Source organism: Nycticebus coucang, chromosome 20 (assembly GCF_027406575.1).
Source record: "Nycticebus coucang isolate mNycCou1 chromosome 20, mNycCou1.pri, whole genome shotgun sequence".
Classification (NCBI taxonomy): domain Eukaryota; kingdom Metazoa; phylum Chordata; class Mammalia; order Primates; family Lorisidae; genus Nycticebus; species Nycticebus coucang.
The window spans coordinates 50,036,380-50,059,780 of NC_069799.1; the positions used below are offsets into that span (position 1 = coordinate 50,036,380).

General features: G+C 44.3%; 1 protein-coding gene across 7 annotated transcripts in view; it reads left to right on the forward strand.

Annotated features, from left to right (window-relative positions):
* The window catches only part of ARHGAP21 (Rho GTPase activating protein 21), a 157,400-nt gene extending 152,913 nt beyond the window's left edge, over nucleotides 1-4,487 (forward strand). For all 7 annotated transcript variants that reach the window (XM_053572465.1, XM_053572461.1, XM_053572460.1 and 4 more), the window contains one exon: nucleotides 1,995-4,487. In XM_053572465.1, coding sequence (XP_053428440.1) covers nucleotides 1,995-3,689 — 1,695 coding nt within the window. In that variant the 3' untranslated portion in view covers nucleotides 3,690-4,487. The remainder of the gene's footprint in view (nucleotides 1-1,994) is intronic.
* Nucleotides 4,488-23,401: the final 18,914 nt, after the last annotated feature.

Here is a 23,401-nt window from a genome sequence, read left to right on the forward strand (position 1 = left end):
ATTAAGTTACAATTCTTTTCTTTGCTTTCTTTTTTTTTTTGCAGTTTTTGGCTAGGGCTGAGTTTGAACCCACCACCTCTGGGATATGGGGCTGGCTCCCTACTCCTTTGAGCCACAGGCACCACCCTAAATTACAATTCTTGTAGAAAATATTTTAAATTTGCATCACTGTCACTTATGATTTTCACTATTTCTTTGCTCCAGCTTTGTATTGTGAAAAATTTTAAACCTACAGAAGTGTTGCTAGAATAATATCATCTCAACCTTTTCCTCTAGATTCATCAGTTGGTAAATTCCAATACATACACACACACACACATATATCAGAATCATTTGAAAGTAGACAGTACCACTACTCCTAAATACTTAACTGTAATCAGAAAACTTAACATAAGTATAACGTATCATTATCCAATGTACGGTGGTCAGTTTTGTTTGTTTGGTTTTTTTTTTTTCGAGTAGCATTTTTTATTTTTTTTATCATTAGTAAAGAATACCATTTTAGAATATAGACATTGTAAATATTCATTTTTCCTATTATCTATAATTAATGAAATAATTAAAAAATACACTTTTTATACAAATTTCCCCAATTGCCGCAGTAATGTTCTTTATTTTTTATTTCCTTGTACAGGATGCAGTTAAGCATCATTCTGTGGATTTATTTATTTATTTTTGAGACAGATGCTCACTTTCTTGTCCCCAGTAGAGTGGTGTGGCATCGTAGCTCACAGCAACCTCAAACTCTTGGTCTCAAGCCATCCTCTTGTAGCCTTCCAAGTATTAATCCTCTCCCTACCGTTAACCTAGCATATAGAAATACGCAGATTAAGAGTTGTAATCAAGAACCTATTATATATCGCAGACTTTACCAATTACAGTGTTTCTATATGATTTATGTTCCTCTGTTTTTCCCTATGAAGTTTCTAATTGTATGGTCACCTTGAGATAAATGAAGACATTACCATCCTGATTTGAAGATTCAGCCTGACCAAACTAATGGAAGCCCAGACTTATCTTAATGAGCCTATCTAATACAATCTCTATATCATGTGAAGATAATTCATATGTAATCAGAATTCTCTGTAATTAGAAGATTGGAGTCAGTCATAAAATTTTAATAGGCTGTGTTAGAAGGTCATATTCAATTATTTAAGAATATTATTTAAGGGCTCGGCCCCTGTGGCCTCAGTGGTTAGGGCACCGGCCACATACACTGAGGCTGGCTGTTTCAAGCCTGGCTAGGGCCTGCTGGACAACAATTACAACTGCCACCAAAAAATAGCCAGGTGTTGTGGTGGGTGCCTGTAGTCCCAGCTACTTAGGAGGCTGAGGCAAGAGAATCGCTTAAGCCCAAGAATTTGATGTTGCTGTGCGCTGTGACACCATGGCTCTCCACCGAGGGCGACATAGTGAGACTGTCTCAAAAAAAAAAAGAATATTGTTTGAGGCCAGGCACGGTGGCTCATGTCTGTAATCCTAGCACTCTGGGAGGCCTAGGCAGGTAGATTGCTTGAGCCCAAGAGTTGGAGGTTGCTGTGAGGTGTGATGCCACAGCACTCTATCCAAGGCAACAGCTTGAGACTCTGTCTCAACAAAAAAAGAAAGAATATTGTTTAACTCTTAAGCCTCTTTCCACGTGAAAGACGTGGAAGAATGTTTGAGCTTTGCGGTCTCAAGGAAGTCAGTAGATTGAAGGAAATGGGTAAGAATCAGGATAGATAGCAGGCATCCTATCTATGGATGAAGTATAGACCTGTTCCCTAAAGGACAAATTTGTATGACTTGGCAAATAAAATAACACCCATACGATTTGGCAAGTAACACCACTGGGCAAGAAATGAGACCAGTTAAATAAAAATTCTTCTCGTATACAAGTTAAAAGGAAGTATAGAAAAGCTAATTTCTTCCCTGTTGTTGCTTCTAGAGTTTTGGTAGACGTAACTGGATGATATTTTCACGTTCAGAGCTTCTTTTGTCTGGTTGCTCCGCAGGGTTCTTGGGGCTCTGGAAAGGATCAGTACAGCAGGGAACTGCTGGTTTCCTCCATCTTCGCAGCCGCCAGTCGCAAGAGGAAAAAGCCAAAGGAAAAAGCCCAGCCCAGCAGCTCGGAAGACGAGCTGGACAATGTGTTTTTTAAGAAGGAAAACGAGGAGCAGTGTCACAACGATATTAAAGAAGAGTCCAAAACAGAAAGCGAGACACCGGGCAGAAAACAGAGGACCATCACTGCCAAGGACAACAGCGCCAGGAAAGACCCCAGCGCCACAAAAGATGAAAAGACGTGTCTGGGAAGGGAGAGCGCGCCCCCCGAAGAGCCCTCAGCCCCGCACCTCTCCAAGCCTAACAGGTCTCCCACCCTCAGCTGTCGCTTCGCCATCCTCAAGGAGAGCCCCAAGCCGCTTCTGACCCAGAAGCCCTCGCCTTTTGAGGAGACGGGATCTGACTCGGGCACTTTGCTCAGCACGTCTTCCCAGGCGTCGCTGGCCAGGTTTTCCACGAAGAAATCAACCAGTCCAGAGATGAAGCACAGCGAGTTTTTGGCCCACGTGGGCACCATCACCTCGGATTACTCCACGGCATCGTCCACCACCTACCCAACGAGCCTGGATTCCAGCCGGCTGAGCCCCGAGGTGCAGTCGGTGGCGGAGAGCAGGGGGGACGAGGCCGGCGACGAAAGGAGCGAGCTGGTCAGCCACGGGCGGCCGGCGGAGACGGACAGCGAGAGCGAGTTCCCCGTGTGCCCCTGGGCTCTGCCCTCAGAGAGGCTCTTCCGAGGAAGGCTGCAGGAAGCCACCAGGACGAGCCGCAGGGATTCTGAAGGCAGCGAGGTGAGCTGCACCGAGGGGAGTCTGACCCCGAGCTTAGACGGCCGGAGACAGCTCTTCAGTTCACATAAACTCATCGAGTGTGACACGCTGTCCAGGAAAAAATCCTCCCGACTCAAGTCCGACAGCGGAAGCCTAGGGGATGCCAAGAGCGAGAGAGAAACCCCTTCCATCACTAAAGTGTTCGATGTGATGAAGAAAGGAAAATCCACCGGCAGTTTACTCACACCCTCCAGAAGTGAATCCGACAAACAGGAACCCACCTGGAAAACGAAAATAGCAGATCGGTTAAAACTGAGGCCCAGAGCACCTGCAGACGATATGTTTGGAATAGGAAATCAAAAAACCAACGCCGAGACCACGAAAAGGAAAAACATCAAGCGGAGACATACGCTAGGGGGGCACAGGGATGCCACCGAGATCAGTGTTTTGAATTTTTGGAAAGCGCAGGAACAGGGTGGGGAGAGAGAATCTGAGCTTTCCGCTGTGAATCGGTTGAAACCCAAATGCTCAGCCCAGGACCTCTCCATTTCAGACTGGCTCGCCAGGGAACGGCTCCGCACCAGCACGTCTGACCTGAGCCTGGGGGACGCCGGAGACCCCCAGCCGGAGAGCCCCAGGGTTCTGGAGATACCCACGACCGACACACCTTTGTCTTTTCAGTCCGACACAGGCAGTTCTTCCAGTACCGTGGCTTCCACGAACAGGCCCCTTCTTTCTGCACCGCCACAGTCATCTGACCAAATAAACGGAAAAAGCTTCCAGAACACGAGCCAGATAGCTAGTTCTGCAGCTAATGCCCAACCTCATAAACTGTCCGAAACCCCCGGTAATAAAGCACAGTTTCATCCCTGTCTTTAAGCCTGGGGTATGTCCAGTATAGCATATAAAAAGCTACTGTTACGCGTTCTGATAACTCTGTAAATATTTTCTTGTACCAGAATTGTTATTATGCAGCCCTCATTTGGGCTGGTTTCATCACCTTGCACTGTGGAGTACCTTTACAGTGCATTACGACAGCCAGAAGAACATATAAATATGTATAAATATATATTTAAAAATATATTGGAGAGTTGTATACAAATGAGCAAGGGATTTGTTGCAACTGACAGCATAGTATATACCCCAAATTACTGAAGAAAATCGCTGGCATTAGTGTGCAGCAAATTTGTTCTTTTGGTTCCATCACTAACCAAAGTGCCTCATCATAAAAATACATTTGGTTTTTAGGGTGCCATATTGTTAAAATTAGATAACTCACATCGTATAAATGAATGCATTTTATTGGTAACAAATTTCACTACATTTTACCGGTTTTGACACAGGTAGATACAGCACTTCCATTCTTCAGTCATTCCAGGTGGATCTGAGTTTTATATTCCAACTTTTAATACAGTTTTTGAGTTTTTGTGTGACTTGAATTTTTAATCTTTCTGTAAAATACATAACTTAAATGAACATATTAAATGTGTATCTTTTCTTCAGATACCAGATTTGATATAAATGTTGTAACATAGGTGTGTAGATAGTGGATCCTGGATGGAACTGGCTTCTTTATGGGGAAGAATATAATTCTGCATGAGGACGCAATGACTCCAAACCCGTGTCCTGCCTGTGTGCGTACCCATTAAACACTGGAAATAAAAATTGTTTGGTGAACTTGCATGGCTTGAAGCTTATTCTAATATATTTTTAGATGTCACCTGTTTGTAATTGTCTTATTTGATTAATTAGTCCTGTGTTATTTTTTTTTTAATTGCCTATATACTTTATGCTTTCCATCTTTTCTTGTCCTTGCTGTGGTGGGCTGGGGTTTCTTAACAAATGTTTACATTGGTATAAACTTACTCCTGTGTGCAGATAATACTTAACTTTTCTAGCTAGAGTAATACACCTTGTTGACCTTTTCTTAAAGGGTAGTAAGTGGAAAGAACATGAGTTTAGGAGTTAATTTAACTCTATACTTTCTAGATATGTAGATTACATCTGAGTTCATTTCCTCCTATGAGCAGTGAAAATAGCAATACTTTTTATAGAGGTGGTCATTAGATTTAAATTAGATACTGTTCCAAAGATAGTGCCCCCCACATACTACCCTGTTTCCCCGAAAATAAGACAGTGTCTTATTTTAAGGTGTGCTCCCAAAGATGCACTAGGTCTTATTTTCAGGGGATGTCTTATCATTCCTTTAAGTAGGTCTTATTTTTTGAGGATGTCTTATTTTCGGGGAAACGGGGTAGTTACAAAATAGATAAAAGCTCTTCTAGGAAATAATGGTTACCAAATACAAAAATCTTAGAATATTAAAGCTAATAAGAGGGACCTTTACAACGCTGTCAGACCCTATACTCTATTTACAAGAACCATTTTGAAATTTCTCCTTTCCCATCATGAAGTAAAGTTCATAGTATATCTAAATATAAATTCAACATAACATATGACAGACTATAATTTCCTTAGTACCATAGAAAAGAGAAGTGATCTGTAATAAATATTTGAATATGCAAATAGGTACAACCCCATTACAAAAATAAATAAAATGAAGCAGTCAGATGTGTGTGTCAATATGTAGAATCACTAACAATGCTTTAACTGCTAGTGGAGATAGTACTGTGAATGTTAGCTGTTGGTAATGTGATTTTTCTTAAATAATGCATGACTCTGGGTAAAGTTTTGAACAAAGCAAAGCATGTTCTTTGCTTAATCTGTTGAGTTATTTGGAAATGTATTGCTCAATTTCCAAACACTTGAAAATTTAGAGTTAAATTAACAACACTTGCATACATATAATTCTGCATAATCACTAAACATATTCTTGATAGTTTTCAGACAGTTGAAATTGAGATATCCATTATGACCCAGCATATCCTCAATTTTTGAGCAATGTTCCGTGTCTGGAACATCAGGAGGAATATTCTGTCATTATCCAGCGCTTTTGTTAGGCTATTAGATCAAGTTTATAAGTCATGTTTTTCAGATCCCCTGTATCCTGATTTCTTACCAGTTCTTTCTTATCAGTTCCTCTTATGGTTGTAGATTTGTATATGTCTTTCAAGTCTGTCAGATTTTTCTTTATGTATTTTATACATTTTGAAGTTAGTTTACTAAGTGGATATATGTTTAGAATTGTTACATCTTCATAGTAGATTGATCTTTCTATCATTATGGAATGGCCTTTATCATCTCTATCTACCACAGCGTCTGGCCTTTAAGTTACCTTGTAAGATATTAATATAGCTGTATTAGTTACTTTTGGCTACTGTTTTTTTTTTTTTTTTGAGATAAGAGTTTTGCTTTGTCGCCCTTGGTAGAGTGTCGTGGCAACATATCTCACAGTAACCTCAAACTCTTGGGCTCAAGTGATCCTCTTGCGTCTGCCTTCCGAGTAGCTGGGACTACAGGTGCCTGTGACAATGCCTACCTAGTTTTAGAGACAGGGTCTCACTCTTGCTCAGGATGGTCTTAAAGTCCTGAGCTCAGGCAATCCACCTGCCTCAGCTTTCTGGAGTGCTACGATTACGGTGTGAGCCACTGTGCCCTTGGCTACTATTTTTATAATCTTTTTCATCCATTTAATTTTAATCCTATTGGACTTTAATCCAAAAGTCTTCATATATTTAGGGTTTATCTCTTACAGCAGCATGTATATTTTATTTATTTATTTTTTGAGACAGAGCCTCAAGCTGTCACCCTGGGTAGAGTACTGTGACATCACAGCTCACAGTAAACTCAAACTCCTGGGCTCAAGCAATTCTCCTGCCTCCACCTCCCAAGTAGCTGGGACCACAGGCGCCCGCCACGACGCCCGGCTATTTCTTGGTTGCAGCCATCATTGTTGTTTGGCGGGCCCGGACTGGATTTGAACCTGCTAGCTCAGGTGTATGTGGCTGGTGCCTTAGCCGCTTGAGCCACAGGCCGAGCCTGTATATTTTATTTAAATGTGGTCTGATAACCTTATCACTTATTTGGAATCAGCAACCCAATTACATTTAATTACTGATATATTTGGATTTACATCTAGATCCTACCATTTGTTTTCTCTTTGCTAGGCCAGTTTTGATGTAGCTTTTGTTCTTTTGCATAAGTCAAGTATTTATGTCATTTTTTCCCCTTCTGTTAGCATGGCATTTATGGACTTTTTTTTTTTTTGGTTTTTGGCCGGAGCTGGGTTTGAACCCGCCCCTCTGGCATATGGGACCGGCACCCTACTCCTTGAGCCACAGGTGCCGCCCGGCATTTATGGACTTTTTAGTGACATATGACTTCATAGAATCTATTGTAAATTAGAATATTCACTGCTTCCCACGTGTTTACTGTTGTCATGAAAATACGTGTACGTGTGTACGAAATTGTTCTTCATTTCTCCCCAGGTCACCGTGTTTCCATCTGGGGTCTTTTTCCTTCTTCCCGAAAAACCCTAGTTATTTCTTTTTTTTTTTGCAGTTTTTGGCCGGGGCTGGGTTTGAAACCACCACCTCCAGTATATGGGGCCAGCGCCCTACTCTTCTGAGCCACAGGCGCCGCCCAGAACTCTTGTTATTTCTGTTAGTGTGAGTCTGCTAATGCATTTTCTCATTTTAAGTTTGAGAATGTCTCTATTTTGCATTCTTTTCTCGAAAAATATCTTTACTGGCTACAGAATGCTGAATTTTCTTTCAGCTTTTTTAAAGATGTCAATTTTTTTTTTTTTCTGTTCAGAAATTAGCTGAGTGAGTTGTGGGTCTTCATGCTGCTGCTTTTTGGATCATTTAGATAATTATATCTTTCTATTTTCTTCTGGTTACCGTGGTGTGTCTAGGGATAGAGCGTTTTTGTGTATGTGTTTGTGAGAGAGATGCTTGGGGTCTGCAGTGCTGTTTAAGTTTGTGGCTGGATGGGGTCCAGTGCATAGGTTGGGGAAAGTTCTTGACCATGACACAGGCAGCCACCAAGTTACAAACATCCGGCTCATATCCAACTCACCCTTACAAACAGAGACTATTACAGCAGGTCCCCAATTATACACATCCAAACGGAGGCTAGGTAATAGGTAGACGTGCCTGTTCCTACTTACATACAGATTCATTTTAAGAACCTATAGAACCTATCTCATTTGCAACCCAGGGACTGCCTGCACTTTGTAAAGCGCTCACACCCCATTCTCACTCTTACCTTTCTCCAAGACTCAGACCATCTCTCTCCACCATCTGTCATGTACTCCTCACCCTCTTTTTGAATTCTCCACCCTTTTTTAATCTCCATTGGAGAGTTCCAATCTCCATGTTGTCTACTGAGCTTTCTTTTTTTTTTTTTTTGTAGAGACAGAGTCTCACTTTATGGCCCTCAGTAGAGTGCCGTGGCCTCACACAGCTCACAGCAACCTCCAACTCCTGGGCTTAAGCGATTCTCTTGCCTCAGCCTCCCGAGTAGCTGGGACTACAGGCGCCTGCCACAACGCCCGGCTATTTTTTGGTTGCAGTTTGGCCGGGGCCGGGTTTGAACCCGCCACCCTCGGTATATGGGGCCGGCGCCCTACCGACTGAGCCACAGGCACTGCCCTGAGCTTTCAATTCATTGTTTTCAGGTGTGTCTAATTTTAATTTTAGTTCTTAGTTTTTATTATTTTTGTGTATAATTTTTTTTCCATAGATCCAAGTTGTCAGATGAAATCCTCCATCTTGCCTGTCTCTTGAACATGTTAATTAGTTTTTATTTTTTCTTTTTTTTGAGACAGAGTCTCACTATGTCGCCATTGGTAGGGTGCTGTGACATCTCAGCTCACAGCAACCTCAAACTCTTGGGCTTAAGCAATTCTCTTACCTCAGCCTCCCAAGTAGCTGAGACTACAGGTGTCTGCCACAGGGCCGGGCTATTTTTTTTTTTTTTTTTGTAGAGACAGAGTCTCACTTTATGGCCCTTGGTAGAGTGTCATGGCATCACGCAGCTCACAGCAACCTCCAACTCCTGGGCTTAAGCGATTCTCTTGCCTCAGCCTCCTGAGTAGCTGGGACTACAGGCGCCCGCCACAACGCCTGGCTATTTTTTGGTTGCAGTTTGGCTGGGGCCAGGCTTGAACCCACCACCCTCGGCATATGGGGCCGGCGCCTTACCCACTGAGCCCCAGGCCCGGCTATTTTTGTTGTTGTAGTTGTCGTTGTTTGGCAGGCTTGGGCTGGGTTTGAACCCGCCAGCTCTGGGGTGTATGTGGCTGGTGCCCTAGCCACTGAGCTACAAGCGCTGAGCCTAATTAGAGTTATTTTAAAGCTTATTTCTGACAGCTTTAGGATCTGGGTCACCTGTGGGACTTTGTATATTATAAAAAATTAGAGCAGCAGCAAGGGCACCTGCCTTGGCCTCCCAGGGTGCTAGGATTACCAGCGTGAGCCACTGCACCTGGCCAAAACCCCACATTTATTTAGGGTTTATTATTGAAACATTAATGAGGTGCTTGCAGTGATGCAGTTTCTGCCATGTGAAGGGCTTAACAGATGAAATTTTATAGACATGTTGAAAATTCATACTCCTCAATTTCTTACATGATCATATTCTCTAAGCCTGACTTAAAGCTGGCCTGGAATGCTGCACCAGAGAGTAGAAGAACCAGGTGACAGCTGTGACCTGACCACTGGCTGACCGTGTGGCATTAGGCAAGTCACCTCACTTCTCTGGGGCTCACTTTTCTAATAAGCAAACAGAGTTAGGATGGATGATCCGAAAAGTACCTCCCAGCTCTGTCATTCTGTGATTCTTCCATGTACTGTGATGCCGGAATCCTATGGATACCATTTTTGAAAGCCCAAGAAAAAAATTACTGAAAACTACAGAGAAGAATAATGACACCCGGTTTATATCACCCAGAATCAACATGTTAACATTTTGTGATATTTGTATCAGACCTTTTTAAGCATAATTTTTGTGCCACTTTATTACCCATTCCAGGCACATTCCCTCCCCCTTTGCAGTTCCACTGTCATGACTGAACCATATTTTACATGTATGTATACATACCCATAATTAGCATTGCATTATATATATATTTTTTTGAGACAGAATCTCACTATGTCGCCCTGGGTAGAGTGCCATGATGTCACACCTCACAGCAACCTCAAATTCTTGGGCTTAAGCAATTCTTCTGCCTCAGCCTCTCAAGTAGCTGGGACTACAGGTGCCTGCCACAACGCCCGGCTATTTTTTTGTTGCAATTGTCATTGTTGTTTAGCTGGCCCGGGCTGGGTTCAAATCCACCAGCCTCGGTGTATGTGGCCGGCACCCTAATCACTGTGCTACAGGCGCCAAGCCTGCATTGTATTTTTAACATGTAAATCGTATCGTAAAGTGTTGACAGCGGCCTCTGTTTTCACTCACCAATTTTTGAGATCTGTCCTTATTGATCCATACACATCTGTTCATTTCCCCATTTTCCTGGGGTGGGTCATGGCCATTGAAGTGGTTTCTTTGTCCATACTTTCTTGTGCACACACACTACAATGTCTTTAAACTCTCTGGTTGTACGATTTGTACATTCCCAACTTTACCAGTTTGGCCAAATTAATCTCCAAAGTCCCACCATTTGGATATGAAGAGATGCTAGACACTGTCAGGGTTCAAAGATTTTGTTTGGTTCTAAGACAAATTCGATGGGTATGAGATGATGTCCTGCTGTTTTGCATTTTTTGCGTCTGTAGTCCAGAGAGCATTTTTCAGATGGTCACCCACTATTCTGGTTTTCCTGGCCAAACTGGGTTAGCCTTTGACCATTTTTCTGTCATTTGTCTTTTCCTGAAGAAGTATTTAACATCATCTGATACTATTCCTGATTTCCAATACCTCTATCAGTCTGTAGTTTTGGTTTGTTTTTTTTTTAACTTAAAGTGTTTCTTTGCCTAGTTTAAATTTTTTTAATTTGACCAGATTTTGTGTGTGTATCTTGAGATCCACTTAGAAATACTTCCCTATCCACAGGCATAAGCTGTATTTGTTTTCCTGCAGGCTTTAAAGTATGGTTTTCACGTGTCTAGAATTCATTTTGTGAATGATAATGTGCTAGAATGGTAGCATTTTTTTGCCCCTTGTGGTGGTTATTGATGAGTTTTTTTGCTACAAAATTTCAGATTCACAGATTCATTGCTAGACAATCAAATGTCCCTACTAGCCACTTCACTGTAGCAAGGTTAAATACATGACACCAGCAGGGCTGCTTTAGCAGACCATTCATGCAGCAGAGAACAGCAGCAGGAGCTGGGTGTAACACAAGTATCTCTGCGGGCTGTGCAGGAAGGACAGAGGGGGATGGGGACTAGAGGAACAACATCTGTTACACAGGCCTCCTGGGACCTGGGTATCATCTCAGCGTAAAAAGAAATACAAAGCAGGAGAAAGTGAAGTTTTATATCGTCAAGAAGACGGAGACATGATAGGAGATGCTCAAACCTTCCAGTCCTAAGGCACTTACAAACGGAAAATACTGGAAATTAAAAACAAAGATTTATTGACCGTCAGGTTTCTAAAGATGCTTTCTTACAGACACAGAAAACAAAAAAGATATCCTTAAAGTCTTTGTTTTCTGAGCATAGGATAAAAATGGCGGCTGTGAAAATCTGCCAAAACCAGGTCCTTGTACACTCTGTTGTCTGGATTTTAACACAGATCAGTCAGCACCAGATCTGGAGGTCTGATGAGCAGCTTCTACAGAATCAATAACTAGGCCTCAGTTCTTTACTGTACTGTGTAATTATGGATGTTTCTTTGGGTACTCTTCTAATGGTATGCATTGTTTCATGGTAGGTTTTTAAATGGATAAATTGAAGTCATTTTCTAAAGAATCTACATTTTTTAAAGAGTAGCCCAGCAAATATCTGAAGATCTTTATTGTGTCTCCCAGATCTTGTATTTTCCAAATCTTACATTTAAAGCATGTAACTGCTTAATATGGAAACGTGGGCAAGAAATAGTGATTAAGAAGGTAGGTCTTATTTTCACCTGAGGCTGAGAATTCTAACCAATGCCAGCTATTAAAAGTGAACCAAGGCCGGGTGTGGTGGGTCACGCCTGTAATCTTAGTACTCTGGGAGGCTGAGACAGGTGGATTGCTTGAGATCGCAAATTCAAGACCAGCCTGAGCAAGAGTGAGACCCTGTCTCTCTACTAAAAATAGAAAAGCTGAGGGAAGAGGATCACAAAGCTGAGCCCAACAGTTGGAGGTTGCTGTGAGGGCCATGACACCACAACATTCTACCCAGGGTGAGAGCTTGAGACTCTGTCTCAAAAAAAGAAAAAATGTGAACCATGGTGACTTGAAAAATGTTAAGGCAGGCTGGGTGTGGTGGTTCATGCCTGTAATCCTAGCACTCTGGGAGGCTAAGGTGGGTGGATTGCCTGAGCTCATAAGTTCAAGACCAGCCTGAGCCAGAGTGAGACCTCATCTCTAAAAATAGCCAGGCGTTGTGGCAAGTGCCTATAGTCCCAGCTACTAGGGATGCTGAGGCAAGAGAATGGCTTGAGCCCAAGAATTTGAGGTTCCTGTGAGCTGTGACACCATAGCACTTTACCAAGAGCAACAAAGTGAGATTCTGTCTCCAAAAAAAAAAAAAAAAGAATGTTAAGGCTATCCCCACTCAGAGATTTTCCACCTCTAAAATGTCATTATTTTGGGCTTGGTGCTTGCAGCTCAGCAGTTAAGGTGCCAGCCACATACACCAGGAGTGATAGGTTCAAACCCAGCCCAGGCCAGTCAAACAACAATGACAACTGCAACAACAACAGAAATAGCTGGGTGTTGTGATGGGCACCTGTAGTCCCAGCTACTTGGGAGGTTGAGGCAAGAGAATTGCTTAAGCCCAAGAGTTTGAGGGTGCTGTGAGCTGTGATGCCCAATACTCTACCGAGGGCGACATAGTGAGACTCTGTCTCAAAAATAAATAATTAAAATAAATAAAATGTCATGTTCCAATAGCATTTACTGCACTGGAGTGCCCTTGACTATGGTTTCACTCAGTTTTGAGTTGTTGAGCTGAAAGAAAATAGAAAGTGGAATTTGGAAATAAAGTGTTTGGGTTTCACAAACTCTCCTTATTACTGGATGCTATTTACATAAGAATTGAGATTCTTGCAAATTCAACTGGAAACAGGGCATCTTCAGTGCATGGTACGTGGATCTTTGGATAACAAGCATAGATTCCCAGCTCCTATCATACACAAAATCAGTGGCACCATAGATAAAGATCCTTTCTGTTAAAGAATGTCTGGTCGTGGACGATAAATTATAATGTGACCCTCTAACCACAGAAAGCACGTCTTAATGACCACTACCAAGTGGCACCCGCCACAGCACCTCGCTATGTTTTTTTAAGAGACGAGGTCTCTAAAAAAAGACGCTCTGGCTCAAGTTCAGGCTGGTCTCAAACCTGTGAGCTCAGGCAATCATCCTGTTGTAGGCGCTGCCACCTGGAAGAAAGACTAGGACCCCACTTAAGGTCTAAATCAGATGGTGATTTACTACACCTGCGTAGGGGGCCACTGCTGGGATAGCAAACGGCCCGAGGTGAGGGGCAGGCGGGCTTTTTTACCATTTTTGTTGCCATGCAAGCAAGCAGAAACAAAAGCAGAGCGAGACGGTTAGCTAGAGGCGGGGTTACAATCAGGGGGCTACAGCGTGGCGACTGCTGCGTAGAGCACATCGTGACCGCACAGAGACAGTTTGGGAGATAACAGTAGCCTGGAAACTTCCTGCAGGTAATGTTTTACTATTGTTTATCCATTGCTAGGGGTTTGGGGTAAGTTTTTCACCATTGTTTAGCCATTGCTAGGGAGTTGGGGGAACTCAGAGACCTTCCCTGTTCTATTCTGAAACATGCCTTTGAAATTAACCAGGGGGAGCAAGCGGGGGACTAAAGCTGAAACAGGCTGAGACAAACCGGGGTTCTTTTAGGGGGCTGCTCTTTATCACAACCCGCCTCGGCCTCCCAAGTGCTGGGATTACAGGCTTGAGCCACTACGCCCAGCCAAAATCCAGATTTTTTAAAAAAACATTAGAAGCTCTAGCAGCACTAGTCCCACACTCCCAAAGGGCAGCAACCACCTGTAGAGAGAGTGCGTGTGCTCATATGATGTATAGTGACAGAATCAGGGGAATTAATATATGCATCATGTCAAACATTTATTCTTTCTTTCCTGCTATTTGAAACTACTGATCATAGCTGCAGCAAAAACTGAAATGAAAGAAATTATTTAATGACATGCTCGCAGGGTGTCCCATTGTCTTTTTTGGGGGGATTCCATAAGTGACCACTAGATGGCAGAAGGTGAACAGTCTTTCCCTGTGGCCTCTTAAAGCAGCCTTAAATCTTCAATATGGAAGTCTTAAATGTGCATGATGCGAATGGTAGAACAGTGTGAGCCCAACCACGTTCCCTCCACCAAGCCGGGGTCCCCACAGACAAGCACGGTCCTTCCTGATTATAGACATTAACTCAGGTGCTTATTAAGAATTTACTGAGCACACCCCAATGTCTATTTCAGTCTCCCCAAGTGCTGTGATGGGAAGGGGGCTCCGTGGTAGGGACCCTAACCAGGCTTCCCAGAGTGCTAGGATTACAGGTGTGAGCCACCACATCTGGCCTAAAAATCCAGATTTTTCAAAAACCTGAGTGAGTGTACAGATAGGGGAATATTCCAGAAAGAAGCAGCAACTTGTGGCTCAGCCTTGTGTGAGAAGCAGTTAACAAGGTAGGGTGGTTGGGGGAGGAGGGGCCCCTGGGAAGAGGGTTTATCTGCGCCTGAAGGGTAGGGAGATATGGGATCCCGTAGGGCAGGAATGCTGGCCTTGGGGTGTCTCCTCTAAAGACAGAAGGACCAAAGGAGGTCACGGCCCCTTTCTCTGGAGTCATTCATTCAGTGAAAGGACAGTCTTTTTCCAAGATGGGGAAGGTGTGTCAGGCCGGGCAAGGCCCCTTCCGCTGTGCAACTGACTCTATTCATATGTGAGAATGAAGTAGATGTGATCACAGTCAACTTCAGTGATCTATTTATCCCTGAATGATTGCGTCCCTGACTTTGTCTCCTGGGGAGTGAACTCTTTCTTATGAGTCAAATATACCTGCTTCTCTTGGCTTCTTCAAGCCAACATCAAGTGCAAACAAACACTTGTCAGAAAGATCAGGGACCTTGCCTGGAAGGTCCTTTTCTGGCCTACAGGGAATGAAGGATGAGCAGAAAGGGGCAGTGGTGACCCCAGACCCAGACCCTGGTGTGTGTGGTCAGATGAACACAAAATCAATAAAGATGTTCAAGAAAGGAGACGGAACAGGTCACAAACACACTCTGCCCATAGATCTAGGAAATCTTATACCTTTAATCTTGCTACAATCTGAAATCTGCTTAATCTCAGACCCAATCTCTTTATGGGCAGTATTGAAGACAGTCTTAACACTGGCTCAAAAAGAATATGATTAGGCTCGGCGCCTGTAGCATAGTGGTTACGGTGCCAGCCATATACACTGAGGTTGGCAGGTTGAAGCCTGGCCCAGGGCCAGCTAAACAACAATGACAACTGCAGCAACAGGTGGCCGGGCATTGTGGTGGTCCCTGTTGTCCCAGCTACATTCCAGGCTGAGGCAAGAGAATCACTTAAACCCAAGAGTTAGAGGTTGCTGTGAGCTGTGACACTGTGACACCATGGCATTCTACTAAGGGCAACACAGTGAGACTCTGTCTCAAAAAAAAAAAAAAGTATCTGATTAAGTAAATGTGCCACAGAGAAGGACCTAATGCCTTCTGCAGACAGAACGGTATGACTGTCATTATCAATGCTGTGGCTCTTCTGTGTTCCCATTACCTCAGCGAGGTGTGTTGACCAGCACGGGTGCATCTCATTGTTTCATATGAAGTACTTGTACGAAAACACTTTTTTATTTTTTAGAGCCAGGGTCTCGCTTTGCCACCCAGGCTGTAGTGCACCGATCAGAGCCCACTGCACCCTTGAACTCCTGGGCTCAAGAGATTTTCGATTTTCTTGCCCTTGCCTCCCGAGTATCTGGAATTACAGGTGTGCACCACCAAGCCTGGCTAATTTTTTGTAGAGTTGGAGGTCTCACTCTGTTGCCCTGGATGGCAAAGGCTTTACACAAAGCTAAAGATGGGGAGTAAAACAAACATGCCCTGGGTGTAGCAACATGGAATGCTGGAGACACTCCTACTAGGTGGCTGTTTCAGGGCCTGGTACACGGAGAAGCCTGTAGAGCAGGGCTGAGTGTAGAGACCTTGAGTGTAGGTGAAAAAGACTGAGGAAAGGCTGGGTGCTGACAAAGAATCTGTCCATATGCTGATGTGCAAGGCTTCAGCCAGGTGGATGTTGGGGTGGGCTGTGTGGAGGCAGACCACTGAGATGTGATGGGGGGAACTTGCCTTTGTAATGCTGAAGTCTGAGACAGGCTTTCCTCCTGCCTGGGACTCCTGCATACCCTGAGCATCTCAGCTCTTCCTGCCCTGTCCCCAGACCTCAAACCATATCTGTGCAAGTCACCTTACTGAATCACTTCTCTAAAGGAGCGTCTCAGCACTTCTCACTTTTTGCTTTAGGACATCCTATGTTGTATTACATAGTGACCCAGAGGCAACATTTGAAATACATCACCAAAACCTCTGTCACAAATGCGTGTGAAATGTCTCATGAAACCAGGTATTAGGAACCCTGCCTGGAGCTTCTAGGATTTCCAGAGGCTAAGGGAGGAGCTTCAAGTTCAATCCTTAAATTACTTCAACATCAAAGCCAGTTGAACACTGTACATGTTAGTTCTCTGCAAGCAAAACACGCTATGAGTTTAGGCAATGTTGGAGGACCTGCAGAACATTGCAGCTGTCAAAACACAAGCCAAACTCTCCAGTGCACCAGGGGACATACCTGCTGGGAGGGCCTGGCCTGGCGACTCATGCCTGTAATCCCAGCACTCTGAAAGGCAGAGCCAGGTGGATTGCCTGAGCTCAGGAGTTTGAGACAAGCCTGAGCAAGAGCAAGACCCTATCTTTAAAAATACAGGCATTGTGGTGGGCACCTGTAGTCCCAGCTACTCGGGAAGCTGAGGAAGGAGGATGGCCTGAACCCAAGAGTTTGAACTTGTGAGCTATGATGCCATGGCACTCTACCAAGGGTGACAATGTGAGACTGTCTAAAAAAAAAAAAAAAAAAAAAATTTGCTTGGAGGACAGAAATTGATAACCCACGAATTTCAACTATTTCTTTTAGAAACACAGTTGGAAAGTTTTGGTGGGGAGAATCAATGATAGTGGCTGGGCCATACTTTTCAAGTGTGAATCTGCTATCATGGGCTAATAGACACTCCATGACATTAATATTGTAATACTCTTGGGCCCTCTGGTTTCTGGAACAAGATGACTGTGGTTCTCAGGCCTGGCATCCCACTAGCATCACCTGGAATGATTTAAAAAACCTCCTCTTGTTCAGGCAGCACCTCTGAACCCTGAATGGGGATCTCTGAGGGTTGGGCCCCAACCACAACATTCTAAGTTTTCCAGGCAACCGCAGTGTCATCTGGCTAACTTTGAGAACCTGGAACTCCAGTTATAGTTTTTCCTAATGTAAGATTGGGCTTCCCTGTGTCCTTCTTCTTCTGGGGTGTAGCCCACTGACCACCATCCTATCCTTCAGCTTTTCATGTTAGGTCAGAAAGGATATGGTGTCTGGCAAGGTAGGCCCAGAGAGCTTCAGCAATCTATCCTAGGATAGAGCCATCCCCATTCCCTTTTCCAAGATCTTCTATTCTTTCCTTCCTCAATTGCTTAAAGGTTGAATTCTTATTGTGGTTAATCACTCACTCTAGCAGGCATGAACGAAAAAAAGCTTTTTTATTGAGACAGACTCTCACTCTGTCCCCCTGGATACGGTGTCCCCATTTGTAGCTCATGGCAACCTCAAATTCCTGGGTTCGAGTGATCCTGATCCCCTAGCCTCAGCCTTCCAAGTAGCTGGGACTACAGACCTGCACCACAACACCTAGCTAGTTTTTGTATTTTTAATAGAGACAGAGTCTCACTCTTGCTCAGGCTGGTCTTGAACTCCTGAGCTGAGGTGATCCATCTGCCTCAGCCTCTCAAAGTGCGAGGATTACAGGTTTGAGCCACTGGGCCCGTCTGAAGAGAGCATAAATGTTAATTCAGACAAAGGGGTCCTTAAAACCTCCCAGAGATGCTCCACATGTGTCCTTTAAGTGCAGCTGTCATGCAGAGAGGGAGTCCCTAAGTTGGATCCTTTTGCCCTTGAGGTTTGACTGGGCTCAGCAACAAAGCCTGAATTCATTATCCTATGCCAGTGGTTCTGAGTCAGGGCAGTACCGCCACTAAGGGGCCGTTTTGAGTGTATTTTGTTGTCACAGTGATGGAGGCAAAACAAACACAGACACATTTCGTGGGTGTGGGGAGTGAAATGCCCTACAAGGAGCTTCCCAAGGAAAACTGTTCCACCATTCCAGGAGGCCTGGTAAGGTTCCACTGGACATTTGCTTAGGTGAAAACTGTTTATAATGATCTCAGTGTAGAGGCCAATTCCGTTTTATGTTTAAGCTTTTTGCATCTTTAAAATATACAAATCAATTTCCAGGAATGGGTTAAATGAGATTGTAATTTGCCCTGTTTAAAGCCGTAGCCAGAGTCGATCACCATTTGGGAAGAGTCAGACAACTTTCACGTTCAAGTCTCCAGTACAGCGTGGTTGAATTCTGCTAATTGGTGGGTGCTTGTTATATTACCACTAGGGTATTATATTTATTTCTTGAAACTAGGTGAGTGGGTAGGATAGATTATTAAGAATTGCATCTTGGGGCGGCGCCTGTGGCTCAGTGAGTAGGGTGCCGGCCCCATATGCTGAGGGTGCCGGGTTCAAACCCAGCCCCGACCAAACTGCAACAAAAAATAGCCGGGCGTTGTGGCGGGCGGCCTGTAGTCCCAGCTGCTTGGGAGGCTGAGGCAAGAGAATCGCGTAAGCCCAAGAGTTAGAGGTTGCTGTGAGCCGTGTGACGCCACGGCACTCTACCCGAGGGCGGTACAGTGAGACTCTGTCTCTACAAAAAAAAAAAAAAAAAAAAAGAATTGCATCTTGTACAAAACATTTTGTAATTTAAAGCAGGGCTCGGATCCGATTGGATAAAGTGTCTCATCCCGGCCTTTCGAATACTCTATAGCTGGTGTGGTGGCTCTTGCCTGTAATTTTAGCACTTTGGAAAGTTAAGGTGGGAGGATCACTTGAGGCCAAGAGTTAGCGGCGCTTGGGAGCTACTTACAGTATCCTAAGTAGGTGAAGTTCAAGAAGTGCGGGAAGATTCCGGCGGAGGGCGTGGCCGAGAGGGAGTGGCGAGGCCTGCAGTGGATTGGCTGGGGCATAGTATGGGCGGGACCTGTCTGACAGGGAGGGGCGGGGCCATCCCCCAGGTGAGTCGGTTGCCGCGCAATCCCCACCCCTGGCGGTGGAGTTATAGTTGCTCACCTGGGGTTTAAAGAAAAAGGAGAAGCGATCTTAGGTACCAACCCAGTTTCACAGTAAGACTAGATGAGAATATCAGCCCTCTGAGCAGAGGGCCTCTCTACCTACCCATTTTTTGACGATGTGGCAGCCAACATTTGCAATCCAATGATCCAGGAGTGAAAATGGATGTTTCTGCATTACGCTCATTCGTTTGATCCAGGAGTGAAAAACCACCTGTTAACACCTCTTTCTTTAAAGGGATACCCAAAGCCCCCACTACCCCAAGGAGAACAGTCCATCTCATCACGGAAGAGCCCCTGCAGCCTCAGTGTGTTCTAAGCGAGGTGGGGAGGGATAATGAGGGCTCGGTGTTTGATGTGAGGATTAAGGGGAAAGATGCACCACACCTGGGCGTTATACCTGGTGCGTAACCGACAACAGATGGCAGTCAGAGTTGACGTGTTCACAGATACAGGCTGGATTCAGTAGTACCCCATAAATGCGAGGCATTTGAAAAATTAAGCATTTTATGTACATCTAACGCCTGCACTCTTAAGCTCCCCTGCCTTCTTGGCAGGCAGAGCTGTTGAGCATAAATTAACCTTCCTGCTTCTGGGTCATCTGAGTGTTTGCTTCTAAGTTGGGGACCAGATTTAGACATACCGTCAGTTCCTGGCGGGGCCTGGAACGCTCTTCAAGCGTGTGCTCTTGGCATCACGGTACCCTTTTGGACATGAGCACCCCAAGAGCTCAGGTTAAGAAGTGCATGAGTGCCTGTGGCCAGTGGTGTGTTTTCCTGGTCAGTGTCACCTGGTTACTTTTGCAAACTTACTTTTTTGATTTTCAGTGGAAGCATGCATTCCTCTGCTCCCTGCAAAAACTTTCCTGGTTGCTCTCAAATGCCTCTGCATTTACAGAGCCCTGGAGAGGGGAGGGAGGAAATTAGAATGACAGGTTGGGGCATTGGGGAAGAGGCTGGAGTTTGTCTGTGAATATGGCCTGGTGGTAGTGGCCACACCTGCTTTCTGTGCCCAGTGGGGATGTACCCGTTTCCTCATGAGCCTTGCCCCGAGTGCTCAAGCCCAGAGATGGGCACCATTTGGGAGCACCTTCTCCCAAGCCTGAGAGTACAACTCTGCAGCTGGGATTCCCAGGGCCTTGGCTTTTTTCCCTCTGTGTAAATGTATTTTACTTGCGAAGAAAGTCCAGTCACAAGTAGCATTAAAAGAAAAGCAGCTTCTTTCATGAAACACTGTCCAAAGTTCTTTATTATACTTATGAGGGCCAGGTGCCGCCATCTCCATGAAGCACAGGACAAGACCCCACCATCTGCTGCCTGCCTCAGCTGGGACTTATTCTCCTGAGGGTTCCTGCCATGCTCTCCCCAACTAGCCCCAGAAGCCTCTTAAAGGCAAGACACTCAGCCATCATTGCAGTGGTAATAACCATCACCTACCTTTACTGAGTGCTGAACACTAGGTTCTGACCTAAGAATTTTGTATACAACATACTTTTTTTTTTTTTTTTTTTTTTTGAGACGCAGTCTCAGTTTGAGATTCAGTGCTGGGACATAATAGCTCACAGCAACCTCAAACTCAAGCGATTCTCTTGCCTCAGCCTCCCAAGTAGTTGGACTACAGGTGCCTGCCACACCGCCCAGCTATTTTTAGAGATGGGATCTTGCTCTAGCTCAGGCTGGTCTTGAACTCCTTAGCTCAGGCAATCCACCCACCTTGGCCTCCCAGAGTGCTAGGATTACAGGCGTGAGCCACTGCACCCAGCCAATTTTGTATACATCATACTTAATTCAACAATCCAGATGAAACTGCCAAAACACACCCAAGATCACACAACCAGAAAGGGGCATGGATGTCCCAGCCACATGGCACCCCACCCCCACACACACACAAGTGCTTCTGCACATGTGCAGAACAGGGCTGGTTGAAGGAATCTGAGAAGCTTACATGGTTTATTTCTAAAAATCTTTCTCCGACACAATAAGTGATCAGTTGAATGATGAACTTAAAAGAGAGACTCACAAGTGAGAATCTGTTCATAAAACTTTTAACAAAATCGAAAATCCAGCAGCTTGACTCACCCTACTTGATACAGTCCATTTTATTTTATTTATTTTGTTTTATTTTTGAGAAGTCTCACTCTGTCATCCTGGGTAGAGTGCCATGGCACTCAACCTCAAACTCTTGCCTCATGAGGGATCCTCATGCCTCAAGCTTCCCAAGTAGCTGGGACTACAGGCACCTGCCACAATGCCTGGCTAATTTTTCTATTTTTAGTAGACATGGCATCTCGCTCTTGCTCAGGCTGGTCTCCAACTCCTGAGTTCAGGCGATCCACCTGCCTTAGTCTCCCAGAGTGCTAGGATTACAGGTGTGAGCCATAGCCCCTGGTCCATGGTCCACTTTAGATATTAAAGAATCTGAGGTGCTGCTGTGATTTTTGTAGTTAACAATTTCTTTCTGTCTTGAGGTCTAGCAGTGCTTTTCAACCTTCCTAATGCCGCGATGTATTTTCATTATTACAAAGGAGTTGCAACCCACAGGTTGAGAACCGCTGGTCTAGAGTGACCAAAAGCCAAGACAGTCACTCTCTGCAGGGAGGTGTGAGGTCCTGATGGAGAGTTGAGGGGAACGAGTCGTTAATAAAAGCATAGCCTCCACTAGCTCATAGTACCATAGAATACTTATAGTTGAAAACTACCAGCTCAGTAAGCCAGGAGCTTGGGAACATTAGCAACTGGGTTCTAATGCAGTAAAAATATCTCTATTATTACATCAAAGTACCAAATTAATTTTTTTTTTTTTTAAGACAGAGTCTCACTCTGTTGCCTTATGCCAGAGTGCCGGGGAGTTATAGCTCACAGCAACCTCAAACTCTTAGGCTCAAGTGATTCTTTTGTCTTAGCCTCCTGAGCAGTTGGGACTACCGGCACCTGCCACCATGCCCAGCTAATTTTTCTATTTTTAGGAGAGACAGGGTCTTGTTCTTCTTGGTCAAGTTGGTCTCAAACTCCTGAGTTCAAGCAATCCACCTGCCTTACCTCCCAAAGTGCTAGGATTACAGTCCTGAGCCACCACACCCAGCCCAAATAAAATATTTTGGAGGTGAAAAATAATAAGCAGATTCCTGAGATTGTTCTTGTAATCAATTCATAATCTTGGTATTATTTTCACTAACATTCCTCCCATTCTTTGTCAATGAAAACATTTTATTTTTTATTTTTATTTTTTTGGACATTTTAACAATGTTGAGTCTTACCAGCCATGAGCATGGTATGTTTTTCCATTTGTTAACATTTTCAGCTATTTCTTTTCTTAGAGTTTCATAGTTCTCTTTATAGAGATCTTTCACGTCCTTTGTTAGATAAACTCCCAAATATTTCATCTTCTTTGGCACTACTGTGAATGGAATAGAGTCCTTAACTGTTTTTTCAACTTGGCTACTGTTGGTATATATAGAGGCTACCGATTTATGAATGTTGATTTTGTAACCGGAGACGCTGCTGTATTCCTTGATCACTTCTAAGAGTTTTGTAGTAGAATCCCTGGTGTTTTCCATATATACAATCATATCATCTGCAAAGAGCAAAAGTTTTATCTCTTCTGACCCTATATAGATAACCTTGATCGCCTTTTCTTCTCTAATTGCGGTGGCTAAAACTTCCATTACAATGTTAAAGAACAGTGGAGACAATGGGCAGCCTTGTCTGGTTCCTGATCTGAGTGGAAATGATTTCAATTTAACTCCATTCAATATGATATTGGCTGTGGGTTTACTGTAGATGGCCTCTATCAGTTTAAGAAATGTCCCTTCTAGGACGGCGCCTGTGGCTCAGTCGGTAAGGCGCCGGCCCCATATACTGAGGGTGGCGGGTTCAAACCCGGCCCCGGCTGAACTGCAACCAAAAAATAGCTGGGCGTTGTGGTGGGCGCCTGTAGTCCCAGCTAGTCGGGAGGCTGAGGCAAGAGAATCACTTAAGCCCAGGAGTTGGAGGTTGCTGCGAGCTGTGTGATGCCATGGCACTCTACCAAGGGCCATAAAGTGAGACTCTGTCTCTACAAAAAAAAAAAAAAAAAAAGAAATGTCCCTTCTAGACCAATTTTCT